Here is a 14629-nt window from a genome sequence, read left to right on the forward strand (position 1 = left end):
GGGTAGGAGAATAAACAGGAGATTCGTTAGGGTAGATGGAGACCGGACACTGTATGGGCAGCGGTCTTTGTCATGCGATTCGGGGACGAAGATTATTCATCCGGGTTATACAAGTTCTGATTGAGAATCTTGGTCATCGTAAACATGTGGACTCGGTCTTGCTTGAAGACAGCGCGCATCGGTTCGTCACATCGGATCTGGCGGCGGTCGGCAGGGTCCTGCAGCTCGTTCTCACGAATGTATTGCCAAACCTTCTTAACCGTCTGGGGGCGAGAAAGCTATTCAAAATATCAGCAAAGGAAGGGAAAGAGAATACGAAAGCACTAACCGTCAACTCTCCACCTAGCAGGGAAGACAATGCAGGCGATAGGTTGAGGGGTTTCTAAAGGAACCTGTTAGAAATCAAGAGTACACCAAAGTGAGTTGAAGTCCAGCTTACGTGAAATCCGCCAGTACGGTTGACCTCCTTTTTGGTGTCTGATCCCGATTCGATATCGGAGTCATCCTCTGCCTTGACCCTCTTAGAGGTCTTAGCCTTGCTCTTCTTCTTGGTGGGAGCTGCACGTCGATTACTGCCTCCCCTTGTGGGTCTTGCGCGCAGGTTCTCTTCGGCCTGTAGCTTCGCGGCAAACTCAGCATCGGCGTCAACGTCGGTGTCTGGCTTGCGCTTCTTGGGAGGGGGAGAGGCGCCACTTAGATCGGAAGCCTCTTCGCTATCTGCTTGTCGCTTCACGGGAGAAGATGAAGGGGGAGGGGAAGGTACTGCAGACGCAGAGTCCCCTCGGTGACCATTGCTAGCTGTGGTCTTCTCGGGTGACTCCGCGACGCCATTCTTCGCTGCGAAGATGTCGAATCGTTGCATAATGAGCTCCTTGATCGCCACCTAGTATACCAGAGTGTTAGCTGAAGCTCCGCGATCAATCGAAACAGGTTTTCGCAGCTGAAAAAGAGCAACGCGACCAACGCGAAAAAACGGACCTTTTGCGGAGTGAGATCATAGCCGACGGCATCCTGGAGCCCTTTGCGAATCCGCTTCTCGGAGATGGTATTCAGATCGCTTTTGCCCAGAATGGAGTCAATGATGTCCGTATACTGGTCGCGCAGCTCGGAAGATACTATTGCGCCAGGTCAGAGAAGGATGAACAGATTGGAGAAAGCCGGTCGTTGAAGCCGGAAGCAGACCGAGGTAACATACGCGACATGCTGCCGGTCGATCGGTCGATCTCGTCTGTAGAATGGAGGAGAGTGTTGATTGAGATACGAATCGGTCACGAAACGTAGCTTTGGAGCTCCGATCGGTAGGTTGGGCGTTTGGGGGAGTCTGGATGGCGCAACCAGGTACTTGTCAGGTGGTGGGTATAGTCGCACTGGCGCTTAAGGGCGGCGGGGGAAGGACGGGCCGGCAGAAGCGCAGAAAGGCAACTAATAAGAGAATCCAAGGATCAAAGGATCAAAGGGCGAAACAACCACAATGGGTAGAACCAATGGTGGAGCAGAGGATGCACACACCCACAAAAGGGATAGGAATAACAATTGATCAAGTAGAAACCAACACCTCATAAAAATATCAAATGCCTAGGTATAGTTATACTACTACTAGTTTATACACCCCGCAAGCGCCAGCCAGTACCCGCCCAGCGACAGCACCCGGTCACCTGACCACTAGGGTCATGTGACCCACAGCGACAGAGCCCACAGGGCCTGATTTGTTCCCATCAAAATTTTGATCACGGATTAGCACTCTTTAAACGGCCGCCCTATCCCACGACCCAACATGGCGCCCAGTTTCGAACAACTGTCCGAGCAGGATCTCCACGAAGAGGAGGAGGAGGAGATTGATTTCTCCGGTGCGTGCCCACAAATCTTCAAATCTCCAATCTTTCCCTTTAAATGCCCCTCCCGGAATCTAATTATTGGCGGGCAGATCTCAAAGCGCAATTCGAAGTCAAAGCCGATGAGGGCCTGGATACATTCGTCGTTATCGATGGCCTCCCCGTTGTGCCCGAGGACAGCAAACAGAAGCTCATCAAGTTCTTATTGAGAAAACTCAACACCGTGGGCAACACCTCCGAAGATGCTGTTTTCATGCCCGTCAGCGACAAGGGCATGTCCGAAGGGTGCGTATAGGAAGCCACTAGCCGATTTGACCCACTTGGATGAACATATCATTAATACCTTCCTTTTTTATCTATTGCAGATTCGCCTTCGTCGAGTATGAAACCCCCGAACAAGCCGTCGCCGCCGTCAAGCAGCTGCACGGCGTCCCCCTCGACAAGAAGCACACTCTCGCCGTGAACAAATTGATGGATATCGAGCGCTATGGCCGGGAAGGTCGTGTCGACGAGGAGTACCAGGCCCCGCCGGTTGAGCCTTTCAAGGAGAAGGAGCACCTGCGCTCGTGGATGGGCGATTCCAGCGCTCGCGACCAGTTCGCCCTCTACCGCAACGACAAGGTAGGCGTGTTCTGGAACAACAAGTCCAACCAACCAGAGAACGTCGTCGACCGCGCACACTGGACACAACTTTTCGTCCAGTGGTCCCCCAAGGGTACCTTCCTCGCCTCCGTCCACCCCCAGGGTGTCCAGCTTTGGGGCGGCGCCTCTTTCTCCAAGCAAAAGCAATTCCCTCACCCCTTCGTCCAACTTATTGAATTCTCGCCTCTTGAGGGCTACTTGACGACATGGTCGGCTCGCCCGATCCAGGTCGAGGAGGGTCAGCCCATCCTGACCAACGAGGAGGATGGAAAGAACATCATCGTCTGGGATATTGAGTCTGGCAAGCCCCTCCGGTCTTTTGTTTCCCACGATCTGGCTGCCCCTCCCACCGGTGAGGAGGATGTTGCGCCCAAGAAGAAGGTCCAGTGGCCCGCTTTCAAGTGGTCTGCGGATGAGAAGTACGTTGCCCGTATGCTCCAGGGTCAGTCTCTCTCAATTTACGAGGTACCCAAAATGAACCTGGTAGGCCGTACATCGGTCAAGATTGAAGGTGTCAGCGACTTCGAGTGGTCACCCGCCACCGTCACCCGTGAGGGTGTCAAGCAGTACGAACAGCTCCTCTGCTTCTGGACCCCCGAGATTGGCAGCAACCCTGCTCGTGTGGCGATGATGAGCGTTCCCTCCAAGGAAATTGTCCGTACCCGTAACCTGTTCAATGTCTCCGATGTTAAGTTGCACTGGCAATCCCAGGGTGCCTACGTTTGTGTCAAGGTCGACCGTCACTCCAAGTCCAAGAAGTCCATGGCCACCAACCTCGAAATTTTCCGCGTGAAGGAGAAGGGCGTTCCCGTTGAGGTTGTTGACAGTCTTAAGGACACTGTTATCAACTTCGCCTGGGAGCCCAATGGATCCCGCTTCGTTCTCATCACTACTGGCGAGGCCCCTGCCGGTGCCGCCGTTGGGCCCAGGACTGGTGTTTCCTTCTTTGCTACGGAGAAGAAGGGCAGCACCGCCGGCAACTTCAAGCTTGTGCGAACTGTCGAGAAGAAGACCAGCAACGGTATCTACTGGTCACCCAAGGGACGTTTTGTTATCGTCGCCACTGTCCACTCCCAGTCCAGCTTCGACCTGGACTTCTACGACATGGACTTCGAGGGTGAGAAGGTTGAGGCCGAGAAGGATCTTGCTGCCAACCTTCAGTTGATGAAGACCGTTGAGCACTACGGTGTGACCGACGTCCAGTGGGACTCTACTGGTCGCTACGTCGTCACCAGCGCTAGCGTGTGGACTCACTCAGTAAGCTATCCCCTTGAGTTTGATTCGAATTATTTCTCTCTCTCTATCTTTTGTTGCTATTCGGCATTTTTGAGTGCTAACTATATATTAGATGGAAAACGGCTGGAACCTTCACACTTTCTCCGGAAATACCCTTTCCGAAAACCCCACCGAAAAGTTCAAGCAGTTCATTTGGCGGCCGCGCCCCCCTACCTTCCTCAGCAAGGAGGAGCAGAAGCAGGTGCGCAAGAATCTGCGCGAGTACTCCAAGGAGTTCGACGAGGAGGACAAGTATGCCGTCGATATTGCCAACACGGCAGTTGTCGAGACACGCAAGCGTGTTCTCAGCGAGTGGGTCGCCTGGATTCGCCGGGAGAAGGAGATTCAAGCAGAGGAGAAAGATGTCTTCGGTCTTCCCGAGGACGCCGACTCGCCCAAGCACGCTCGGGATGCACCCATCGGCGGCTCGGACGAAGGCGAGGCTGTGGTCGAGGAGATTGTCGAGGAAATCATCGAGGAGACCGAGGAGGTTATCGGTTGAACGACTTCTACCTTTTTCTTTCGCATATAATGTGTTTCTTTTTCTCTTTTCCTTTTTTTCCCGCCGGCGTCCTCTGCGCTCGACCCGGTTGTCTATCCCCGTTTTCTTTGGTTAGGGGGGTTTCACAAAAATCGATAGAGTGAGCCGTGCCCCCGTCGGACTAAGCTCTTGATGTGCAATGTGGATAAGCATGAGAAATGCCTACGAATAAGTCGTTTTCATACTTCAATTTTGGAAGACACATAGATCCTCCTCGTACAGAAAAGTGCGTACAGAAAAGTGATCGTTTCTGCCAGTAGCGAACATCCGTATTATGCCTCGTAACCTGAAATCAATTAGCGGGCCAGCGTGCTATAAAGATGTAATACGACACCGCAGTGGCTACCTGTACACAGAGTGGAAAGAGAACGGGTATATAATTGGTCGACATCAGCGATGCGATATGTAAACTAGAAACCGATATGAAGAGCCGTATGCATAAGGAAACACCGCGCAATGTAAACAAAAAGAACCCCAGTCGGAGAACCAATAACTAGTCCAGTCCACCGGCCAGCCATTCTCCAACTTCAACACCGATTCCCTTAGCCAATTCGCCGATCCAGTCACCCGAGACATTGACGCACCACTTCTCTCCTGCATCCGCGCTTGTATTTCCACTGCCCATACTGGCCCCGCCATGGTGGCCCGAAGCTGGAACCACTAGGCGCAGCCGACGTAGCGTAGCTAGTTCGGCATAGATCTGATCCGCGACTGCAGGGGTGTGAATTGGATTAGCTGGTGGATTCGGATCGACGGCATGGTAGACGGCCAGAAGACGTTCTAATGGGAATGGCCGGGCTGTGAGGATGGTGGATGGACCGGTGATTCCTCCACCGCCGCCAGTGGCCGAAGTAGTGGCCGAGGATGTTGCAAAGGCCGACGAGAGAGTAGACTTCGTGATTCGGGTCTTCGATCGCTTGCCCTTTTTGTTTGGCGTTGAAGGATCATTGGCTGCTTGTCGCTCCTCGGCCTGGGCTTGGGAAAGAACCTTCAAACGGCGTCGATGGTGAGCGCGTTTATTGCGAGCAGATAGCGAAGAAGATGAGAATTTCGAGAAAAAGATCGTGTCCAGTCGTTGTGGAGTGTGAGATGCCAGGTATGCCGAAGTCAAGATTAAGGTAGAGAAATATGGCAAGTGAGGCAGGGCTGAAGAGGCTGCTTTGGGTGCAAAGGGCGTGCGAATCGTTTTGCTTGAAGCCGCAGATTCCTCTGGAACAATTCGATGCACCAGAGCCGATTCTCCTTGATGGCGGAAAAGTACTCTGTTCTTCACTACTAATCGCGCAAAGTCCCAATCCGTGCCCCCGCCAGGCGCTGCCTCGCCGTGGACAACAGGAGCCATAAATTGTGGCCACAGTCGCTGGCAGATGGCTCGGAAAGTTGGGATGGACCCAACGGTTGGTCCAATCAGGGTATCATAGACGGTAGAGACAAAATGAGGGTAGATATGATATGATGATTCGTCGAGCAAGCCTTCCACAGTGGGCACTGGGGATGCCAGGAGGATTTCGATGGCCTCTTTGCGTGTGTACGGAGGGAAGCTGATATGCGGAACTGCTGTATTCTGAAGAAACATAGGTCGAGGAGTCGAGCTGAGGACCAGAACAACGCAGAGCGAGGGGATCTATCGAAGTTATCAGTATTGCATCGCTCCCAAGCCTTTTTCGGCCTTGAACTCACAATTTCCCCAAGTCGGGCCAATGCCGACAGTAGAGTGGGTGGTGCCTCTCTTTGCCTATCAATCTCATCCAGCACCAGTACAAATTTCCCTCGTTTCTCCGCAGTTCGTGTTGCAAGGCACTCCTCCAGCAATACTGCGAGTGAACTGACATGCTCACACCGCCCCTTTCCAAATTTCTCCCATTCATCCTTTTGACCCAGGGCCTCAAGAGTGTTCCAAAGAATCTTAGTGAGAAGATGCCGTCCAGTGATACACTCGCTGCTTCGGACAACGGCGTGCGGTACTTCGAGTGTAGAGAGGACTCCGCGGATAATTGTGGATTTGCAAGTTGCTGAAATGCCATGGACAACTAAGGTCGGCGGGCTAGGAAGATGAGGCTATAGGACACAAGTCAACCATAAGCATATCTCTTTCAACGCTGTTTTGCAAGTGCATCACAAACGACCTATCGCTCGTGGGGATATGAAAAGCACCTACATTGAACAAGGTAGCAAGCTGCTGCGCCTGAACTTCTCGGCATGGCCATTGAGCGCTCAATGAGCGCGCAACATCGACTGGCTGCATATGTGCCGGTTTGCCGCTTCCTTTCAGTTGTTAATCGAGAGTACCCAGCTGGCCGAGATATGCGGAGTTCCTGGATCTGCAGCTCCGATCCCTGTCCAGTCACGTGTTCTCGCGTCGCGTCGTCGAGGGGGGGAGGAGCAATGCCTTGCATAAAATTTACAGGACGCAGGGATTTATTTGGGCATTTGTCCGAAATTGATAGGAATAGAGTAGAGTACTACAATCAGGAATCAATTAATACAAAACTTGGATAAGAATAGATTTCGTGGACTAAATTACAAACATGCAGAATGTGAAAGATAGGGCAGAATTCAATATCGCGGCCGAAAATCAAGCCAACAGGAACCAACCAAGATACCATGAGCTCACCACTCCTAGCATATAAAATCCCAGGTGCAGCAAATCCCAACAGTTTCTGTGTCATTCCCCACGATATAAAATTCACAAGAACGCCACAAACATGCCACTCCTCCCATGCAGGAAGAAGGCATCGTTTGCGGTATTCGATCCCGTACCAGCACACGAGATGCATATGAAAATCAGAACGCAAGTTACAGGGGAGAATGGGCAAAATGATGAGTGAACACATGGACGGGAATTGAAATGGCCCTTGCAATGCGCATACGCCGCCGAGCAGTATGGAAGAGATTCGGTTGTTCGTGGGGGGGGGGGGGGACACAAGGAATAACTGGAGAGATCCGATTGCCAGGAGTCTTTCTCGGGGCTTGCAGGTGCCATTGGGGGAAGAAAAAAGGAGAATGAGATAGGAAAGGGACAACGAAACTGGGAGTGGGAAAAGTACAAATGTCGGGGAAAGGAGGAGTGGTGGAGCTTAAGCTGCTCCAATGCAGACTGCATCGCGCCATTTCGGCTTCATGGGATGTATGCAAATGCAGGCGAAAAAGAGATGAATGGGCTAAAAGAAGATGCTGCAACCGAGTAGATCATGCAACTAGGGCCCCATTCTGATGACAGTCGTGTGAGAAAATCCGTGAAATCATCAAAATATCGTATCATCATGTAAGATATGGGTACATTTGGGGATGTATGCACAAAGAAATCTGTACAATCCCTGTTTAGTAGTAGGCGTAAAGCTGGTTCTGAACGCCGATGTTTGAGGCTGAACCAGGGGATCCGAACATGGGTCCCTCAGTTGTGCCGCTGGGCGGAGTATTCGATGAGCTTTGTACGGGGGTCGGCAAAGCATTCTGGTTGAAGGCAGTGGCTCCATTGAAGGCAGGAACTGGGCCTTGCTGAAAACCGAATGGTTTCTGTAACATCTGCTTGGGCGTGTTGCTGATCTCATTCGGAGTGACATGGCCGCTGTTAGGACGGCTTGTAGATTCGGCCGACATAATCTTGCCAGCGATGCGGCGACCATGGGGGGGTACCACGAATTGAATGGACCAGAGGCCGGACAGCTTCAATGATGCGGGTGCGAGTCTCGGGGTCCGCAAACTCCATCGCGGTCTGCACAACATAGTTGGCATAGGAGTCGCGCAGCATCTTCTCCAGCTCGCTTCCACTCAGCATTTCATCGATTAATGCACGGCGATTTTCCGAATCAGCAGTGCGTAAGCATTTCTCGATGACATTAGAGCTAAACTTCTGTTTCGACAGAGCCGGGACATTGCCTGCGAAGGTTTGGCAAAGGGGGCCGGTGTAGAAAGGGTCACCGAGATCCAGAATGTACTGGACAACATAGTTGCCAAAGGGATCTTGAACCAGTTGGTAAGCATTCTTAGTGATTTGACCAATCAGACGATCCTTTTGGTCACCAGATGCATGGTCGATGCAACGTTGTAGGACACAGCATCCGTGGCGATGGGTGCCAACAGTGACACAACGGTCACCCACAGAGTGATAGATAAACTCGGCATCCTTTTTAGATAGACGATTAAGGCATTTCTGAATAACATGGTTGCCATTCAGATCTTGAACAAGCTCGACAACATGTCTTTCCAGTGCCTTGATCACAGTGACAGTCTGTTCTGGGGTCGAGATGAACTCGATCATCTTCTGCAGTGCACGAGTTCCATGTTGGTTGAGCGCTATCTTCACAAGCTGAGGAGCAGCATTGTCAATGAGCGCAGTGCGTTGTTCATCATTTGAAAACTCGAGGAGCTTCTGGCAAAGATAGTTACCGAACGGATCTAGGGATTGGTTAGTCAGTTTGTCTCCATACTATTAGTGTCAATACTCACCAGTCATCAGTTCAATCACATGCATGTAAGTCTCGCTGAAAATCAGCTGTACATGTTCAGGATTCCGTTCCTCGAGCTTGCGTTGCAGATATCTGCAGCCATGCTGGTCTTTGCAGAGACTATACAGCTCACCCTTGTAATGCTCGAGAGGGAAATTGGTAAAACGAGTTAGCTGGCTAGAGTCGCTTTCAGTCTGGCGACGCTGTCCAACTCCGCCCCGGCCATTTGGATCATTGAAACGGTAACCACCGGTGAAGTTGTTGTATGTCAAATATGGGTTTCCAGCGGCCATGGTCGGGACTTGATTGGTAACCTGCCCACCCTGGTTGACAAAAGGTTGCGTTGGATATCCTGCATGCATCGGGAATTGCAGTGGATTGGATGCAATATACCCAGGCACGCCAGAGTTCGTCGTGGCTGGAGTAATCTGAGGTCCAAATGGGGGTGCACTGGCTTGCAGGATGGGCTGAGTAGTAGTCTTAATGCTTTCAGACTCGGGAGATCCTTTCGCAGAACGCGAGTTAGAGTTGCCCGTAGGAATTCGTCCCATACTAGAATGATGTTGGTGATGAATGTTCTCGGCATAAGTATTGGGCGGAGTTATAGCCGCGTCGAAGCCGTTGCCATTCCCTTTGACCGTGGGGAGGTCATTAGTAGAGTATGACTGGAGGGGAACTGGTCGGTTCGAAGGAACTGGAGTCGTGGCATCGTTGTTACGTTCACTGGGGAACACAAATCCTTCCCCAAGCGAATGACGCGCGGCATGGCGAGGCTGAGAGCCGTTCGCTTGCTCATCATTTGGTGAGTTGCCATTATGCCCATGGTCCAGGCGGAAGTTGGTCAAAGTCTTAGGCATGCTCTGATGGGCAGAGCGGTGCCGACTGTGGAAGGATGCATGATGGGGTTCTGGGCCAGGGTTGCGGGAGCCAGCCAGATCAAGGGCATCTGGATTAGCAGACAACTTCAACGACAGTTAGCTTGAACTCAGTTCAATTTGATGGGACTGAGATATATGGGCTTACAATGTTGGAACCGCCTCGGCGCGAGAGAGTCGGGAATTTGTCGTCAGGGTCAGTCATCCGAATGTAGCCCTTGATATCGGGGGTTGACAAGCGATCTTCATCTCTCAAGAAAGGCTTTCCCTCGTCGCTCGGGAACAAGTGTTTTGTTCCAGCAAAGGAGTTGTTCACACCTGAGTTGCTGCCATAACCAGATACGTTCGGCCGGTATTGGCCATTGTAGTTGCTAGAAGGCAGCGACAAACGATGAACTCTGTAAATTTCCGTCAGACTCATGTACATGGCCCAGAAGAAGAAGAGGGAGGGGAAGAATGATGGAAGGGAATTTGAGGAAGTGATTGATAAGTGGGCAAGTAGGTCTTTGGCTTACGCATTGCTTGGCCGATAACTCGACTCCATGACGAAGTCCTCTTTTTCAGAGTTACGGCGAGACCCAGGCACCGAATGGCCTGCAAACCGATCGACGGGTTGTTGCGGGGAGGTAAGCTGAGGAGATGGGGCGAAAACATTGAAGAATCCAGGGGATGAAGTCACACTGGCGTTGGAGAATCTTCCAGGCCGAGAGACCGCAGTCTGAGCAGGCGGCTCCCGATACTCGGGAGGGGTAGTGGGCTCGCTCGCTGCACCGCCGAGACCAGCCTTGGCCAGATCACGAGCAAGCTGATCCATCTCAATCTTTTCTTTCTCGTGCTGCATGTCGAGCAATTTCATATCTTCTTCAAAACGTCTTTTCTGTTCTCGCATATACTCGATATGCTGTCGCTTCTTCTCGAACTATTGAGAATACCAAGGTCAGTCAGTACTGTAGGCTTCAATCAACAGATCAGGGGAAACGCAGACTCAGAAAAAGAGTATATGTTTGAGTAAGAATAGAGATGGTAGTGAGGCAAGAATTGAGAGGAGATCAAAATCATGGGATGAAAGACGGCAAGGAACAAGCACAGCCTGGTCAAGCAGTGTCCCGAGTGGGTCACCAGCGAACTGAGACTTGGCTAGGTAGCAGTTGCCCGAATTGGTCAAATGATAGGAGGAAGAATAAGGGATAAGAAATATGGAATTGTGGTGCTGAAATGGAAAAGGTTGAAGGTTGAAGGTGAAGGGGATGGGTGAAGGTGAAGTTCAACTTAGGAGGGGTAGGGTGAAGTGAGAGTAGAGTTTGTCATGCGAACAAAAGTGCTCAATAAGAAGAAGAATCGACAATCTTGCCCGTCATTTAACAGGCGTGCAATCCATCACTTTCCTTCGGGGGTGATTTGGCGGGGACCTGCTCAGGATCGTGTGGCCACTTCCATCGTATGAAGACTCGACCTTCCTTCACTGCAGCTCAACCCCGCCTAATCATCCCCCTCCCCACATTTATATTGACCATATGGTTGAAAATTCAAGGGAAAGGATATCCTTCATCAAACAGAGGTAAATGCAGTTATGGAGATACGAATGAGATCTCTAGGCTTACCGAAGATAGCAGGTCGAGAGGGTCTGGCATCGGAGTACTCCCCTGATTCAAATAATTCCATGACGAGGAAAACTTGCTTGAATCGGTTGTGAAACGACGCTGCAGATTGGCCCGAACATCACTGCTAGGTCGTGAGAAACCGGGAGCCAAGTTCGAATGGCCAGGCGATAACGACGTATAGCCTGGGAAGGCGGACTCCGATGGGGGGGATCGAGGGGAGGGGAATCGGAGCTCATCGAGGCGTTCACTCAGCCCATTCTTGAAGGCCATGATGGGCAACGAAGCCGGGCAGTCCAACTACGATTCCAACACCGGTCAGCACAAAGTGAATTCTCCGAGATTGTTGGCAAGCGCCGAGGAACTTTTAAGGCGCCCGGAGGACAAGCGAACAAACGACCAGCCTCCACACGGTTGACAGAATATTCCGCGCTTATCGGCAGTTAAGCAGATAATGGGGGTGGCCGGGAATCGTGGGGTGGCGGTGTGTGGTGGTGCTCGGTCGTCGGAGGTTGTTTCTCCAAGTAAGGGGAAGGTTGAGAGGGGCTGAGGGGTGGTGGGCGCGACGATCGCTCGCGAAAAGAGGGCACTCACACAATGAACGCCTCGAGAGGACAGCTGGTTAAATCACAAGAGTTCTCACGTGTCGATGTTCAAAGACAGCGACTGCATCTAAGTATATTTGTGTGGCTCAGGCAGGAAGAAGAAGAAAAAAACCTTCGTGGTGTTACTGGAAAGGGTGCGGAGATCAGCCGCAGGGGAGTTGCAGAGTGGGATGGAGACGCCTACCGCCCAACAGGCCTCCACTTAGCGAAACCGCGAGGTTCAACGAGGGGGTGGGGACCAAACGAATGAGTTGCTGCCAAAAAAAGAAGAGAGAGAGAGAGAGAGGGAGGGAGGGAGGAAGGGAGAATGTTGTACACGGAGGAAGTGGAAAGAGGAAAGAAGAAAGGGAGAAGAGGCTGGGAAGAAGAAGATGTGTTCCAGAGCAGCGAAGAGCGGGGAGACCCAGGCCAACCCTATTCGGCAATCGCCGTACGAACGCCCCTGCTGGTTTCTTTTAGGGCTTCAGCTGGTTCCCTTGACTAAACTAGTATGACTACTACTCGTATGGCTTTGAAGCCTTCTTCCAACTCGGATGAAGAGGGGAAAGCCTTAATGAGATGCCAACCAAACACAAACATACCAGAGTCTCTTATCTTCCTTTCCACCACATATGTACCCTATGGATGCCATAGATATGACATTCTATCTACATCAGTTGAATCACTGAGATTATACTACTAGTATATTCAATTTACGATACTACCACCACACCCGTGCGAAACTTGACGACCAGAGCAGATGATCGCCATCGTTACTCGGAAATCGATCGAGACCCGCAGGTGATTGGCGTATCCGTGCTGGTTGTACGACCAGGGTGCAGCTCGGGGCTAGCAGCCCGGGGTAGTCATGGCAGCTCCCATGCTCGAATGATGGATATGATTCTACGCCGGGCTAGGGTTCTACGATCGTGCTCACACGCCGCGCCCGCAAGGGGGAAGAGCGGAGAGAATGAGATGCGCTGGCCACGGCGTGGCAGCTGCAGGAGAAGGAGTAATTGCCCACGCCAATTGACAAGCCACTGTATCGTTTCGAGCGAGTGGAGACGCGCCGAGTGGTGCTGTGTCGCCGGTGTGACAGCGGATCGTCCTTTAAAAGTAGTGCACGGAGTCGGCGTGCCTGGATCGTGCCCTAGCAAGGAAATCGGCAGACTCAAAACCACAGAGGGAGCACACAAAGCGAAACATATCTGAGCGCTTACCATTATACTCCAGGGCTCGTACTCTGCCAATGTACGGATGAGTTGACACCTAACTTTAACTTGGAAGGAGAGAACTCGCGTGGAATGGTTCGCGCCCCTCGCTTTCCAAGGTTCGCTTCGCCGCTGAGCCATCAAAATGACTATTTGATGCCTAGGTGGGATCCACCATTCAAAGAAAGGGGCTGCAGTGCTGCTTTTCTCCAGGGCTCTGAGGGGAAGGGAGGACCTATTTCAATTTTTTGCTTTTTTCTCTCTTTCTTTGACGGAGTAATATGACAATTTTGGATACTTCATACACTCCAGACGCAGTGTACATAGTACTTAATACCATAAGTAGATCCAATAGCCACGCGGGAGGACCCTCGACCCCCCCTCTTCCCCCAATGGCCCTCAGTGCTCGATACTACGGACACCACTCGTACGGCTGGGAAATTGGCGAGAGAAGCGGTGAACGTGATACAAGCCATTCGATGCTGATCGCGTTGGTTGGAGCCCCTGATCCACCGAATGACGAGCATACCAATGATGTGGAGATCCTGCACGAACCCCAGTCGCCTGGATGGAGGGCACTTCCTGGCAATCGGAGCGGCGATCGCCAATCATTCCGCCTCTCTTGCTTCCCCTCTTATTTTCTCCAGTCGAATTAACCTGGACAGTGCTGATTCTAGATCTGTCGTCTGTAGTGTAGGGTCCGTGTGATCCGACGCTTGTCGCGGGAACCCCTCGCTCGGATGATGTGACGTGATGATCTCAGTGTGCTGCAAAAATGACACGTCCATCTCTTCATTTGAACTCCCCGACGAGAGGCAGACTATCGAAGTTTTGAGTGGAGAGTACTCCGTAACCACCGAAAGATTCCCCGTGGGCGCGCGTGGGCGCCTCTCAACCTAGGCCCGAAATAAGTGCCAAAGAATGAGGAGGCGCCTTTCATGCCCAACGCAATTTGCGCCTCGACCAATTCGCAATGAGACACTCCGGTACCGATATCGTTCCACCCTTGTTCGTTTCCCAGATCGTTGGTATTGGGGCCCGAAAGAAAGAGGGGGCTGACAGATTCATCTCTTTCCAGTGGCCGTCTCCAATGCAGCGAAAGACACTGTGTACTCTGCCCTCCGCAGCTCGCTCTGATATAAAGTGGATTTATTACGGAGAGCGTACTCCGCACTCTAGATCCTAAGCTTTAGCCTAGAAAATCCACCGCGCGCACTCCCTTTCTTCGTAGAGGGATCACCCTTAGGCGAGTATCTCTTCAGAACTCGAACAAAGGATGAAAAATGTCGCCGCAACCCGGGCCCATTCCATCCTCAGCCACGTGTGCTTCGTTTCTTTGTTGGGATTGTAATCCTACATATCAACTGTCGTAGTCAGTGCTCTCAGTGCGGGGCCTCCCTGCGCATGGTCTGTACGTATGTATTGTACTTCTGGCACTCTATCGCGATTGGAGCTTCTGGGATTCAACACTTCATGTACATAGAAGTGCCGGGTAATTCCTGGATCTGGTCTCAATCTCGGGGGCTTTTTTTGTTCCAATTATTATGTACGGCTCGCTCCCAATGCCTAGTGTGGCAATTCGAAATTACGAGGAGTTGCGGTCAAGCCATATTTTCGCCACAG

The 14629-nt window shown here is 51.8% G+C and overlaps 5 protein-coding genes across 5 annotated transcripts; 2 read left to right on the forward strand and 3 right to left on the reverse strand.

The window, feature by feature from the left end:
• Positions 1 to 92: 92 nt before the first annotated feature.
• Positions 93 to 1202, reverse strand: N7481_004436 (SWIB/MDM2 domain protein; the record flags this gene model as incomplete). The annotated part of the gene is made up of 5 exons (XM_057263655.1): positions 93 to 278; positions 329 to 382; positions 440 to 883; positions 979 to 1115; positions 1196 to 1202. The coding sequence occupies 5 exons, from the start codon at positions 1200 to 1202 to the stop codon at positions 93 to 95; spliced, it is 828 nt and encodes a 275-aa protein (XP_057125316.1).
• A 572-nt stretch (positions 1203 to 1774) lies between these two features.
• EifCb (translation initiation factor eIF3 core subunit b) lies at positions 1775 to 4251 on the forward strand (the record flags this gene model as incomplete). Its single annotated transcript, XM_057263656.1, has 4 exons — positions 1775 to 1847; positions 1925 to 2117; positions 2198 to 3731; positions 3823 to 4251. The coding sequence occupies 4 exons, from the start codon at positions 1775 to 1777 to the stop codon at positions 4249 to 4251; spliced, it is 2229 nt and encodes a 742-aa protein (XP_057125317.1).
• A 532-nt stretch (positions 4252 to 4783) lies between these two features.
• N7481_004438 (origin of replication complex subunit 5 family protein) lies at positions 4784 to 6535 on the reverse strand (the record flags this gene model as incomplete). The annotated part of the gene is made up of 3 exons (XM_057263657.1): positions 4784 to 5914; positions 5971 to 6348; positions 6449 to 6535. 3 exons carry the CDS (start codon positions 6533 to 6535, stop codon positions 4784 to 4786), a joined length of 1596 nt encoding a protein of 531 aa, XP_057125318.1.
• Positions 6536 to 7611: 1076 nt separating this feature from the next.
• N7481_004439 (uncharacterized protein) lies at positions 7612 to 11484 on the reverse strand (the record flags this gene model as incomplete). The annotated part of the gene is made up of 6 exons (XM_057263658.1): positions 7612 to 7858; positions 7914 to 8688; positions 8740 to 9700; positions 9762 to 10011; positions 10129 to 10532; positions 11215 to 11484. 6 exons carry the CDS (start codon positions 11482 to 11484, stop codon positions 7612 to 7614), a joined length of 2907 nt encoding a protein of 968 aa, XP_057125319.1.
• A 1914-nt stretch (positions 11485 to 13398) lies between these two features.
• On the forward strand, positions 13399 to 13662 carry N7481_004440 (uncharacterized protein; the record flags this gene model as incomplete). Its single annotated transcript, XM_057263659.1, has 1 exon — positions 13399 to 13662. The coding sequence occupies one exon, from the start codon at positions 13399 to 13401 to the stop codon at positions 13660 to 13662; it is 264 nt and encodes an 87-aa protein (XP_057125320.1).
• Between the last annotated feature and the right edge of the window lie 967 nt (positions 13663 to 14629).

This window comes from Penicillium waksmanii, assembly GCF_028829765.1.
Source record: "Penicillium waksmanii strain IBT 27052 chromosome Unknown utg000004l:1.0-5674109.0:1.0-5678898.0, whole genome shotgun sequence".
Taxonomy (NCBI): domain Eukaryota; kingdom Fungi; phylum Ascomycota; class Eurotiomycetes; order Eurotiales; family Aspergillaceae; genus Penicillium; species Penicillium waksmanii.